Genomic DNA, 14864 nt, shown 5'->3' on the forward strand with positions numbered 1-14864 from the left:
TCGAGTATTTTATTCTAATACATATTTTTACATTAAAGAGACCATTTCAGAGCAATGTTTGCCGACATTTAAGCGCAATCAGAAGGAGTTTCTATGACTTTTGCACTCATGCCAATCGGGCCAATCCTAAGCCGAATTGATAAAAATAAGGACAGCGCACCGGCTCACACTTCCGCCGACTGTATTCTTCGGGCTTCTTTTTGTTACCAATTTCGAAAAAGCCACTCGCCAGGCAGAAATTTGAGTTGAATGAGGTGGTTATCGCCGCCACGGATGTCAATTTAGAGACCTCCAGAAGATGACTTTTTCAGACGGGTTAAAGAATTTGGAGCATCGCTGGGTCAAGTATATTGAACCCAAAGGGGATTATGATGGGAAATAAATCACCACTTCAATAAAAAAAATATAGGCTAAGTACATATCATCAATTTCGGTTACAGTTACTGTCACCGAATATAGGTCAAAACTCAAAAGAGCGTAGGGCAGGGCAGGGGAAGGCCCGCACGGCTTTCGCACAACATTGCATGTAAAATGGCAACACCTCCCGTAAAAATTGATAGTGGGAACATTTCATTGTACATACGAAAGATGTTTTTTGTAAAAAAACAAGCATCATTATGGCTCAACAGATTGAATGCAAATTTTTAAAATCATTTTAATGATAACCCATGAAACACATTGTGTAAAGTCTAAATTCCATTACTGTAAAGTGTAAAGCAATCATGGAGGTGGGGCTTTGACGTAATCTGACGCAACTCGGCGTTATGTGACGTCACTTGACGCGTGAACGTGACATGCGCTTGCGGTACTCTTATCGTGACTTGTGATTTTGACTTGAATTCTTTAGATAGTTCTAGACTTTACAATATAATTCTATTTAATTCTACAACACAAAACTTCACGAAAACTAAGTACCGTTCAAATGTCGCGTATAAAATTAAATTTTTAATAAAATATACGCTGCTATAATATTTAGAGAGAGAGAGAGCAAAGGAAAATAGTAAATAATATGACGTCGAAGATTTAAACGGTAAAATCTACTGAACTAAAAACCAGGCACCTCTTTCGATAAGTAAAGTTTAATAGAGATGGGCAAAGTGCCAGTACTCAGATATGAGTTAGCCCTTATCATCGAAACTATGATCCATTTAATCTAAAAAGGGTAAATTAAACACAGAAATATTATGAAATAGTTTAATATCAGTCGCATTACCCACTTCAGGGATAACAATTTGCCCGTTCTTATATTAAAGCGGTATATACAAATAACATATAATTAATTATTCATAATTTCTGTGTTAAAACTGTTGCCATATTTAAAATATCACATGGCAACACTGAAGTTACCAATATACATATTTTTAGCAATATATATAATATAGGGATGCCATTTTAGGCCCCTATTATTTAACGCGTCAGGTCAACTTGTAGAATGCTAAACGACAAGTGACTGACAAACATTTTAGAATGCTAGATCAGCATTTTCCCTTATTTACACTTTACGGTCCGTATTCTAGAACGTTAATCGAGACCTGTTTACAATATTTGACAATCATCAAGACGAGATAGTGTTTCGAGAAGAAATATTAGACGGGCCTGCGAGTGTAAACATATTGTATCAGTATGGAGACATGTTTCATGAGGTTAAATATAATGCTACTTTAGGTTAAAATCTTAATAAATTTGCTAGTTTAACTCGAATAGGAATTGTGGAGTCAAACCGCTGGCATGTTGTAGAGGGCAAGTTTATCGAACATTTCAATATCTCCATTCACATCTCTTCGACTCGTTTCCAAGCTCCTGAGTTCGTTTAAGACCACACTCGACTTCTCGACGTTGGAGAAAATGGGCATTTTCCCATCGGTGTTATCCCGAAACTCGTCCCCCATTTCGTTCCTAAACTTCATCTCCTGCTTAATATCCTGGTCCGCGTAGTAAAAGTCCTTGCACTGACTCAAGCCGAGCTCCGTTAGCTTCGCGGATTTCTGAATCGTGACGTTGGGCGGTTTGACAGTTTTCTTCTTGTTCTCCTTCGCCTTTGGTTTCTCTTCTTTTTTATTTTTATCCTTTTTTTTGGAATCGTCTTCCTTTTTTATCTTTTCGTGTACGACTCGGACGTGCCGGCGCAAGTCGTAGGGCACGCGGAAGCATTTGTTGCAATGCTCGCATTGGTACGGCTTCACACCTGAAATGCAATTATCAAAAAAATTAAGTAAATTTTTTGGTGAAATTTCCGAGTATCCGGTCGATGAGCTCACCCGTGTGTGTCCGCATGTGAATCTGCTTGTAGGAGGCGGCGCGGAAGCTCTTGTGGCAAATGTCGCAAGGGTAGTTCCGTTCGCCCGTGTGTATGCGCCGGTGGACGCTCAACGAGTACCGTCGAGAGAACTCCTTCACGCAGAATTCGCATTTGAAGCGTTTCTGCAATTAACAAACACTGATTAGGCAGCAGATCTAATAAATATGAACCGCAAATGTGTTTGTGTATATTCACCTCAGTGGAATGTTTGGAGTCCTTGTGGTACTTGAGGTCTCCCGATCGTCGGAAGCGTTGTCCGCACTCTTCGCACTTCCACGGCTTAACGCCGTCGTGAGTTCGCTTGTGAACCTGGAACAGACATTGCCTATTGATATCTAGTAAAAAAACGAATTATTTTTTTTGTATTTACAGGATTCGACAGCCAGATCATAAAGTGCGTGCGTACAAAGTACACGTGTAAGAAGTGAAACGTCTTATACTCACTCCATGTATTTGTATATCTATATTCAATGTTTACACACTGTATATTAATAAATAAAAAATCGGCTTTTACTGCAAAAGACGTTGTGCGACAGAATTGCCATTTGGATAAACCAAAAGCGTGTATTCTTTCTCGATCTCCTTTCTCACTCGCTCTCGATCGCTCTCTCCCTTTTCTTCGACAAAAACGCTGCACATCTTCGTGACGTTCCATAAAAATTTTACCTTCATGCGCGTAAAGAATTAACAAAATGTTGTGAAAAGTTATTTGTCTCAAATAAAACTTGGAGCCAGGGCAACACGGTACAAGTTCATATACATAATAATAATAATTTATTCATTGCACGAATATGGTACAAAATATATAATATCTCTCAGTAAAGTCTTTTCTGGGTTAAGAAAGAGGTAAATTAATAAAAATAAAAAAAGTAATAAATACCTTAAGCGAGCCAGTGGTGAAAAACCGTTTCCCACAAACAGTGCAAGGGTGCTTCTTGCCCTGGTGCATGAGGAGATGGTAGAGCATGCTGTTACGGTGTTCAAACACCCGTCCACACTGGACGCACTCGAATTTCCTATTGGATTTCTTTTTGCCCTTTTTGGGCGACTTCTCGTTTTCCTTTTGATTTTCCTGAGCGGGGTTCGTCGGTATGTTTGTCTCCAGCAAATTTTGTAGCTCTGTAATAGAATTCGTTTAGAAGACGCCTAAATATTTAGAATATATCTCCCGCACACCCGACTCGAGATGCCCCCGCAGATGCGAGTGTAAAGTACCTCTCGACACAATCTGATGCCTCTGCTGAGTGTAAGGCGGCGCACACATGGGGCAACAGCCGGTGCCGCCGCACGCGCATATCGAGCCTACTTCGGGGCTCTCGCCGCCGCTACGCGAATACCTAAAGCATGTAAAAGAAGAGGATGACATAGTATTCTAAGTGAGCGTAATCATACCATTAAAGAAATTGATAATTTATTAAAAACATTTTTGGATGTATTTAGAATTCAGTGACTATAAATGACCACTCATGACTCACCAATGCCGGATATGCTCCTGATGCACATGGCCATTGTCGACAGTTAAATGTGGCAACACCGTGTCGTACTGGTCGTGGGCATCCTGTTCGGGCGTCTGCCCGTTGGCAGGCTCCGGCTCCTGCTCCTCGTCCACCGCCACGTGGATGCCTTCCATCAGATCTTCAGGCTCACTGAACTCGCCCATATCTTCTAACTGATTTCGAAAATAGATTTTTGCATCAAATATTTTAGCATTTAGAATAAACTAATGACTGATATTTAAATTTTTACCAATGTCCTGTCTGTGCATTTTTTGAATGTGACTTTAACGAATGTCGTGTTAAGCCGGGTTCCAACAACGCCCGGACTGGCAGATCTGCCGACCGGTGACAGTTACGAAACTCATGATTATTTTGTATTATAAAATTATGTTTTCTATTATTATTCGTTAATTTTCCAATGTTTTAATATTTACTCGGATGGGAGACATATGCAACAAAAAATCCCATTAAAATCGGCGTCGAGTTCAAGTGTCAGAATAAGTGGTATACTTTGTTTCATATATTATTGTATTTATTAAATTAACAAAAAATATCACAATCTGTGAGGCATAAGACGAATTTTTCTTTTTATTTTCAAGTAAATATGTTGCAATTGTATTATTTGGGGACAGGTTTTAAACTAATTGATATTATTTCATTTCATTTATTCTTTAAGGTAACTTAATGTATACCTATGAACGTCAAAAAACATAATATACATTAAATGCAGAACTAATTTTACATTTACAGCCAGTTCTCAAATCAAAGAAAGAACTAATATCACCGCATACACGAATTCAAGTACCACAAGTCGCACCCGTTCACGAGTATGACGCATGGCCAGCCATCGGCCCCCTCGCCATATTTTAGGGAGAGAGACAACCCAATGCATGGACGCCGCCACAAGCAATGACATTTGAGTGAGCATGACGATCCTTGAAATGTGGACTTGGCTACACAAGAAAATAGTAATAATACTAATTATACTGAAATAATTTGATACCACATGAATCACGGTTTGTTCCCACTTTACATTTAAAAAAAGTGGTAAATGTCGACGATCGCCCCATAGTCTGAAAATGAAGCCGAGAGATTCAGTCGCGTTACCTCTTTATACTAAGGCAATTCATATCCCAGCACTATGATCGTTTAAATATTTCTTTTATTATAATAGGCCTTAGCAAGCCCTTTTACTTTTAATGTACCATTTAAATTTATTTATTTGTTGCACCAACAAAGTAGTCATAGTACATGCATGTAACACAAACACAAGCCTAGGCCAATTATAGGCGCATACATTCTAATTATATAAAGCTTATGCACTAAAACAATAATTAAATTAAGCTACTATTCTTTTTAAAGCTATCTATATTTTTCCGCACATACAAAATATTCTCATAAATGTATTGACTTGCCAAAGTCAAAATATATTAAAAGATCCTAGACTAAAATTTAAAATAACCTACTCGGGCAGGTTAAATCTGTGGGGTATGGGGTATTACCACCTCAAAAAGAATTTAAAGTTTTAAAAATAACTCACCTTTGTCAAAGTATGCATCTCTCGTAAATGGGACTCAAATTGTTTTTGCTTTCGAAACGATTTATTGCACTTAACACAACAATAGAACTCGAGTTTGTCCAAAGAATCGTCCAATTCACCTTCCACAGATTTCTCCATGACCATAGAGTATTTATAGAGCGGCTTCTCGTAGAGTATGTGCTTGTCTATGGGCTGGTACATTGTCTTCGGCACCGTATTTTCTAGAGACAATTCTACTATCGAATCGGGGAGTGTGGCTCCATTGTCTACTATACAGGTGTTTGTAATCTGTGAAATAGAAGACAATTGTTAAATATTATAAATAAAGCATAGAATAATCATAATGTTAAATTGATTAATCTCTTATGAATAAATTATATGGTTTAAGCAATGCCCCGGGGTTTCGCTCGCGTAAATATCGATGTTGTGATTGAGTGGAAAATTTATTCAGTCGGACTATAGATATATATATTTTGTAATAAAAATTTTATTTAATTTTTAATTACTTTCTTTCAGATTATTAAATACACACTTATATTCGCAATCTAATCAATTTTATTTAAATAAAAACTACTGTAAAATTTTCGTACAATACCCGACTACAACTACTACTTACAAATCAGTAAATATTCTGCATTCTGCGGGTATTGAAATTTTTAGAATTCAAGTAGATAATGAAAGAATTTTTTTTCATCAGACCAGGAATTTTCAGCTTGTGTCAGTATTTAGCTTAAGTCAGCAATGATGCTTTCTAATAGTACTTTTTTTATCGGACCAGTAGTTTTGTGTGAAAACATCACAAACAAACATAGGAAAACATAAATCTTCCTCTATACAGAGTTAGTATAGATATAGAATGTTTTAGACATCAATAATTTTTGATCAAGAAAAAGATTGGTAAACATGAAAATATTTTCAAAAATACCTTATCAATTGCGATGTCAGACACAGGGTTGTCGATAGTGAGGGCGGCAGGCGGTTCGTAGTGATGCCGCAGGTGGTGGTAGAACTTCAGCTGCTCTTCCCCAAAGAATTGACCACAGAGCTGACAGACTAGCACTGCACGGATCTGGTTATACAAATGCACCAATTAATAGACAGCCGTTTAGGCTGAAGAAGGATAGTAAATACGAAATAGATCAGTATCCTCAATATATCTTTTTATTAAAAATGACAAAATGATGTTGTACTTAATCATAAAGACGCCAGTCGCCGCAGGGAGGTCCCCGTTTTGGGTTCACTTATATAAGGTGCAATACAAAATAATTAAATGTAAATGTATAAACAGTTAATGATTTTTATGGAAACTAAATGTAAATGGAAAATGTAACGCTCTTTTTATATTAATTACGAAAACATTCAGTTACACGGAATAAACTAAAGTAGTTTTTCTTGTTTTGCGTTTGCGTTGTAATAAAAAAGGACAGATAATTTCAAAAAATGATAATTCCTCACCTGAGGAACATGTGTGTGAACCGGCAACTGGTCTTCGTCATGGTGTCGAGGCAAAGAATCCACAAAACTGTCGGGCAGAATCTCCTCCTGCTCCGGCTGAACCTCCTCACTGCACTGGATCACTACAATGTCCTGAAAGATTCGTTTTTATTATTTAATGTATTTTACAAGATATAAGTATCTAGAGAAGATCCCTGGCCTAAGAAAACATTGTAAATTGCGTTATTGTGAGGAGGCAAAGAAACTAATTATTATTCATTTAAAGTAAGACAATTTATATATTTATAATAATTTGTTAATATAAATTGTTGTGATAATTGTTGTGTTGTAATTTATAATTGTTACTATTTGCTCACATATATTTGTCATGCACTATTTTTAAACAATAATTATTGGATGATTGTGATAATGAATCTGGAATAAAAGCTAAATCACATATGTTTTATGTTGGGGAAAAAATGTTTAACCTTATCATTACATACTTGAAGTCTTCGTTAATTTTAAGTTTATTTATATATAACATTTATCAGTGCAAAAGTAAAGGCATACTTAACACGCATAGCAATCAAATCCCTTTACAAACAGGAGTTCAATACAAAACAACAACAGTGACTGTGATTAAAGAAATGTAGTAACAGGTACCTGCTGACTCGGTGTTGTATTGCCAGTATTCCTCTTTAACTTCCTCGAGATCCGTTTTTTATGTGGCAAGCTTTTCTTGTTCTGCTTACTTTGTGCCGGTGAACCACATGCCATTTCCAGTATCCGACTATCTTCTAAAATTTCACTATCACCCTGGAAATACCAAAGTATCATTTGATTATAATTCATTTCGTGATATTTCGATATAAAAAGCTTTTATTTACCTTTACTGTATCCTTCTTATTAAACCAACCAGTGTCAGGGCACCTTTTCATATCCTGAAGTGGAGGTAGCGGTAGGTCTGACACTTGTACCGTTAACTGCTCCTGATGGTGCTCCTAATATTTTAATAAGATTAATTACATGCAAAACAGAATAGTAACATAAAAACAAGTAGTTAACTAATAAAAACAAACATGCTACTGCAATATTGTTACTTCAAAATCTTGCTGCAGAAATATATTATAAACAACGATATTAAAATAGGCATAGATTAAAAATTCTTTGAAAATAAACATTTTTAACTTTCAAAAATACACAACATATTTGATGTATCTTGACTGTAATTCAATGTTTCATAATTAAATTAAACATAGGTCTCACCAAAGACTGTCCATTAAAAAGCCTCATGGAACCATCCAGAATGACAGAAGTATCCATATCACTTCGTACTACTGTTGAAGGCTGGAAAATATTTTTAATATTAGCAAATATGCATTTTAAGATAATTACAAATTAGTTTCATAAAACTAGATTTGAAGAAATCCATTTCTTCCATTTCATAACAATATTTTAATTATTAAAATAATTAACACCTAAATGTTCACACACATTGCAATGTATTTGGGTAGCTAGATGTGCTCATATGACCCTGTACATGGAGGGCATAATTAAACTGGTATTTACAGTTCAAATGCAGTGTGAATGGCCTGTTAAAGCTACATTTCCATTCCTCATTTTTAAAGCCCTATTACTAATGCACTCATGCTTTAAATTAATTTAAAACCTATGCAGGCTTAAAAATGTGTTTGAAACATTCTAATATTTGCTTAATTTTAAAGGCTTGCCAAAAACTCATCAGTCTATATATAGTTTTCATTTAAATAGTAGTAGCCTTAAATAGTCAGTACCTTATGAGGGTTTTGTCCCTGGTGATGAGAAGTGCGACTAGGTTGGGCCAAATGTGCCACAAGTGCAGCAAGCCTGCCATCCCATAATTCTTCAGCCCAAGGTCCATCTCCAATCTGCTCACCCACCGATATCTGTCTGGGGAGAAGTATTTGTACAATCTTCAAATATTAAAAAAAAACTAATTACATCAGATGCAAATCTTTTAATTAGATTAGGATTACCAAAGAATTTTGTCAATCAAGTTAAGTTAAAGTAGATTTAGTTAACAGTTATTTTTATAACATAAAAAGCATTTCTGTAATTAAAACATCATAAGAGGTAGCAGTAAGGTAAGGTAACAGGATAATGTTTAGTGATTGAAACTTACATATTCACACAGTAACCAATTATAAAATATCATTGGTATTGTACTAAGTCAGTACTTAACATACCTGCAAACCTGCTGTTGATAGCCTTGTGGGTGCATAACTGTAACCACTCTACCACCTCCATCATCTTGAATGTTTAATGATAAATTGGGATCTACATGGACTGTCTGGAACAACATGGTAGAACAAAGTGTGTAGATTTTGTATCACAAATGTATTATACTATTCAATTTTTCCTTCATATTTCGAAGTTTATCGATATATTTTTTTTTGTTTTTTGTTTATGAATTTATTTACGTACCTCGGCCGACTGATGTGTATTTATATAATGGGTAACAGCCTCATCGATTTTATCACCCAATAAATGCGATTCTACAGTTCTCATATTTAACAGATGGTTTTCATTGTTATATTTTCACATATTATGAGTTAAAACTTAGAAGCATTAATTTATAATTTTGATATAAACATTTGACAGCTAATGCTATACAATGCACAAGCCATAAGAAAATGGTTTAAAACATAATATTTAGTATTGGTCGTTATGTAGTACCGAAGAACTCATTAAATTAATATAAAATATAAATGATCTGAACATTAGATAAATTTAGATGATGTTAAAAAAGCATAAACTATAAAGTGTGCATTATGCACTTCAGTCCTCAGCTACTGCTATTCTTCGTTCTACTTCTACGTTATAACTTTTTTTATTTGAAACCATTTGTTTTTACTCGTCATACGTCAAACCAGTGAGTGTAACTGTTAGATGTCACATCGGGTCACCATTTGCAAATTGTCTAATGACTAATGTTAAAGGTCAAACAGCTGCTTTACGTAAATGCTAAGTTGTCCATTGTCACAAATATAATTTTTAATAATAAACGATATTCTTCGTAGATTCGTATGTCGTCATTCGAGCGGAGTTTCCAGTCAAAATTGTCTAAACATTTAAAGAACCGATAGCTTTGGTTTTTTCGCATCTATTACATTTTATTATGCTATTTCGGAATTATTAAAATGTTTCGAAGTTCTGCTAGATGTTTCACTGTCTCAAAACCGTATGAGGTAATTTTTAATACTCAGGATATACTTTTTGAAAATCTAATAAGTGTTAATATATATTAAGTACACGTTAAATAGTACATTACATTAACTTACCCATATTCTTACCTAGTTACAAAGATGTAAACATACAACTACAACAAGTAAACTTGATGAAATCCGAGAGAAATTGCGCCAAGGTCCTGCTTTAGCAGACTTTGTGTCAGAAGATCGACCCAAGGACTGGGATGACTATGAAGGGAAGTTAAAACGAGAACAAGGGGAAACAGAACGTCTGAGACTACCACCTTGGCTGAAGACTACTATTCCAACTGGTATATTTAACTATTCAAAGAAATCTTTTGTAATGATTAGGTTAGTTTTCAAGTGAATTTTTTATTTATATGTTTACAGGTTCAAAGTTCAGTGAATTAAAGCAGCAATTGAGAAGCTTAAAACTGAGTACAGTCTGTGAGGAAGCTCGATGTCCAAATATTGGTGAATGTTGGAGTGGTGGAAAACATGGAATGTCTACAGCTACTATTATGGTATATGGTTGATTGAATTATGATTAATTTATTAAAGTTGCTACTAGAATGCAAACAAATTCACTATGATTAGTAAAAACTGGATAGATTGGCTAAAAACCACTAGTGGAGTTTTATAATAAATTCATATTTATGTTGAAAAACATTTATTTTCAAACAATTTGTAAATATTCATGAATTTTGATGTATTATGCTGAGCAATTCAGTTTAATGACTAATAAGGATCATATAACATTATGTTTATTATTTTGCTTTGTTTTGTTAACAATTTATTGTAATAACTTTCTGGTCAACAAATTCTCCAAGATTTTTTTTGGGTATTAGTAAATAGCTTAAATTAATGATTTCCATCTAATGGAATACAATCAGTAATATAAAATATAAAAATACAGTCCTAATCAACAACAATAATCATGTGCTGGGACGGACAACCATAATGAATAATATTAACTGGGCTAGTGTTGCCAACAATCTTAATTTTTAGAATAGGATGCTTAACCGTTAACAATGAGGCTAACACTCAAATATATATATATCATGGAAAATTAGAGTAAAGTAAGAGTTTTGTATGTTCCAGTTAATGGGTGATACATGTACCCGTGGCTGCATGTTCTGTTCTGTGAAGACATCGCGGGCTCCCCCCCCACTTGACCCAGATGAGCCATATAACACAGCACATGCTATTAAACAATGGGGTCTCGGGTATATTGTGCTGACATCTGTAGATCGTGATGGTTTGTTACTATTCCCTTCATATTTTGGATTATTCATGTAATAAATTAACAAATTTGTTTTTGTATATTTACAGATTTACCAGATGGTGGTTCAGCTCATCTTGCACAGACTGTCAGAGAAATTAAACAACAGTAAGTATTTATAATTTGAAATGATATTGCAGTATACAAGTTTTGAGCGGATTCAATTTTTTATTTATAAATTATTTTACTTTGGTATATAGAACAATCTGGTTTGGTCATTAAAACTAAATTAGGTTAATTGCACCATTTTAATTACTGTATGATCAAACAAATAAAAAATGTTTTAATTAAAATACTGCAATTAATCCAAATAATAATTAAAATGTGGTAAGATGTTTAATATTAAATATTAAATACATCTAATAGAAAGTGATATATACTGAGACTTAACATTATCGTCACCACCAAGTTTTACAGTTTTGTTATGTGTTGAATTTCCATATACCGGAGAGCTGATTTTGTTCTGTTTTTTTTCAGAAACAAGGAGATCCTAGTGGAATGTCTGGTGCCAGATTTCCGTGGAAACCGAGACAGTATAGCCACCGTTGCTAATAGTAGTCTCGATGTGTTTGCGCATAATATTGAAACTGTGGAACGCCTGACGCCGTTCGTGAGGGACCGAAGAGCTGGGTACCGCCATTTATTTCATATATCTATATCAATAGGATGACAGTTCTCAGTTCAGTTCAGTTCTGCAATGGTGATTTTCATTTGCTGCACAATATTTGTAATGTCCCTACGACATACAGATTCTATATTGAGTCAAGCTTCCATCTCTGAGCAAATCACAACTTACTCTGCTTGGTGGACCGTTCAGTAGCATTGATGGACTACTTACTAGTAGTCCAATAATTACTGTTAAATTTTGTCAATAAATAAAAAATAAATCAGTGGCCTAAAATTTTTAAATCTGTTTCTTGATTATTTTTCAATGAATGAGGTTAGGAGGTGATCCTCCTGCTGTGCCTGACATACGCCTACGATATTCTTGATAGCCACTATAGAGGGAGTGCCTGAAGTGGAGGAAGTGAATGTTTGAATCAATAGGAAGATAATAATAATACAGCTCTATTTATTCCATAAAAATACAAACACATAATATTTGCAACACTAGACACTAACAGTAAGTAAATAAATAAAAAAGGTTTTCGACAATTTTCTCTCTGTAACTTCACGCTTTTTTGGCATTCCTCTTTGGGCATTGATAGTTATGCGTTTTTGAGCAGTGAGAAAATTGGTATTATAGGTCTATTTTAAAAGTAGTCACACCACACTTAGGGGTCGTTCAAGTATGACGTAAACAATAGGGGGAGGGGGAGATAATTTGATTTTTTGATTTTTTCATATGGTGATTACGTCAACAGTATTTATTAACACATAGTACCAACACAACTATGCTTAAAGACGAAATACATTTTCGAGGATTACTACAAAAAATTAATTATATATGTAAATTATTGTTAGTTACCGCCAGACATTGAAAGTCCTCGAAACAGCCAAAGAAATGAATCCAGATTTAATTACAAAATCCTCCATAATGCTGGGCCTCGGGGAGACAGACCAACAAGTTGAACAAACTATGAAAGGTAAACTTAAAGTATTTAAAACTTTTAATCACTAGTCATTATATGCAGCATTATAATAATTATAATTATTCAATAATAAAATGTGAATACGAAAGTAATTATAAATAAAGCAATGATTAAATTGAAATAAACATTAAATTAAAAACTCAAACAAGTCATTGATCATTACCGTTGTCTTGCAGCATATATTTGTTTATTTATTATAAGTATATTATGTAGTATATATATATAGCTTAATTAGCCGTTCACTTAACAGCCTAGCCCTCTAACTAGCGGCCTGAAAGATGTTCAGTCAGTTGATCAAACAGTTACGCAAATAAGTCGGATCGATGATGGACTGTTAATTAAATTTAATTCCACTTTCTGTCACTCTTAAACCCGAAACAAAACTTTTATGAGGCTTTACAAAGTTTCATGAAAATCCAATAATACAATGGAAGATGACAACAGTAATGTGAATTTAAATATTTTTATGTCATATGTTTCACCTTTATTTCTGCCAAATAATGACTATCATATAAATGTGCTGAGCATTAGCCAGCCAGTTTATTAAATGATATAACAAACACCACGGCTATCAGGTCGTTAGTTAAACGGCGCCGCTTAGGTAAAAGGCTAGACTGTAATTGTGTAGGGGAAATTGCGCACAGATTAAAACAAATATAAGATCTTTAAATATTTGTGGAAGTTCAAAGACACAAATATATCTGTGGTCAGAATTTAAGTCAAACTGAGTAGTAATGTACTTATCATTGTCTAATCTATGACCACAGTAATATAAGTGGTACAAAATTCACCGGGTCATCTAGTTATAATAAAAACGAATGTGTTCTATGTTAATTTGTAAAGAGTCAAAAATACATAACTTTCAGATCTCCGAGCAGTCGGAGTGGACTGCCTCACGCTGGGCCAATACATGCAGCCGACCAAGCGTCACCTGCGGGTGCAAGAGTACGTGACTCCAGCCAAGTTTGCCCAATGGGAACAGCGTGGAACAGAACTCGGCTTCCTCTACACGGCCAGCGGACCTCTGGTTAGGTCTTCGTACCGGGCTGGCGAACTTTTCATTAGTAGCCTCTTGAAGGATCGGAAGGCTAAGACGGCCTAACATAATTCATAATAAACTGCTGTGTAATTAGAAAATAGTATAGCTTTTTATGAAAAATCATGAATCTTCAACGATGTTAATATTTTGTAAATGTTTTATTGAAATAAATATATTTGTTTATTTTGTCTTATTTTCTATACGAATTGTTTTCCTATATAGCCTGTTGTTCGAATGAATAAAAAAGAAATTCCATTTTTTTTTTTGTATAACTGGGGGCAAGCGGCTCATCTAATAGTAACTTATACCCCCGCACATAGATAAACTGCCACAGGTCCTAAGTGAGTTGCCGGCCTTATAAAATTGCTAGGAGCTTTTCTTGAGGGACTCTAAGTGGAATTTGTTTGCAAATACTTCAGTGGGCCGCTAGTTCCACAAAGTGGTAGTGCTGGGCAGCAACCTTAAAAAAACGCTCAGCACATCTGAACGGACGACAAACGTTGAGGTGATACCACTGGAATTTCGTATTTTGAATTTACGTCCAATGATGAAACTCGAGTATTAATTTATCATAGATACAAAAGTAATAAGAATGTAACACAATTATGAAAATTTTCTGTACTAAAACTCAAGATAAAGTCTTAAACGGATCTGTTTTATTATGATATCTGACGCACGCGCATTTGATAGCGAGTAAAACCTGTGAAACGTTAGTGAAACTGGCCGGAAGGCGAATGGTGCAATTCATGTATTGTCATGAACAGGTCAAACGAGATAATATAAACTTTTTGGTGTGAGATTTTCGAGTGAAACCTTTTTCATGTTATCCTAACTATCTACACATAGGTAATATACTTTGAAAATTGGCCAACTTTTTTACCCTGCCAACAATACTTACTTCATTACATCTTATCAATATAATAAAATAATTGTAAAAATGTTTTCAGAAATCTAA

General features: G+C 34.8%; 2 protein-coding genes across 3 annotated transcripts; one reads left to right on the forward strand and one right to left on the reverse strand.

The window, feature by feature from the left end:
• Positions 1-1180: 1180 nt before the first annotated feature.
• On the reverse strand, positions 1181-9594 carry LOC110998345 (zinc finger protein 2). Of its 2 annotated transcripts, XM_022266932.2 has the most exons (15): positions 9233-9594; positions 8995-9098; positions 8563-8698; positions 8036-8116; positions 7657-7770; positions 7433-7585; positions 6791-6922; positions 6261-6404; positions 5336-5623; positions 3775-3968; positions 3515-3636; positions 3180-3418; positions 2495-2608; positions 2259-2421; positions 1181-2185 (listed from the first exon to the last, which is right to left on the reverse strand). In XM_022266932.2, the coding sequence occupies exons 1-15, from the start codon at positions 9314-9316 to the stop codon at positions 1716-1718; spliced, it is 2538 nt and encodes an 845-aa protein (XP_022122624.2). In that variant the 5' UTR covers positions 9317-9594; the 3' UTR covers positions 1181-1715. The 2 variants fall into 2 exon arrangements, with proteins under 2 accessions (XP_022122624.2, XP_022122625.2); XM_022266933.2 differs by lacking the exon at positions 9233-9594 and having other exon boundaries at positions 8563-8694.
• Positions 9595-9807: 213 nt separating this feature from the next.
• Positions 9808-14062, forward strand: LOC110998352 (lipoyl synthase, mitochondrial). Its single transcript, XM_022266945.2, has 8 exons — positions 9808-9996; positions 10106-10307; positions 10387-10520; positions 11098-11254; positions 11329-11386; positions 11756-11908; positions 12743-12864; positions 13737-14062. Exons 1-8 carry the CDS (start codon positions 9949-9951, stop codon positions 13970-13972), a joined length of 1110 nt encoding a protein of 369 aa, XP_022122637.2. The 5' UTR covers positions 9808-9948; the 3' UTR covers positions 13973-14062.
• The last annotated feature ends 802 nt before the right edge of the window (positions 14063-14864 follow it).

This window comes from Pieris rapae, chromosome 17, assembly GCF_905147795.1.
Source record: "Pieris rapae chromosome 17, ilPieRapa1.1, whole genome shotgun sequence".
NCBI classification, from domain to species: Eukaryota; Metazoa; Arthropoda; class Insecta; order Lepidoptera; family Pieridae; genus Pieris; species Pieris rapae.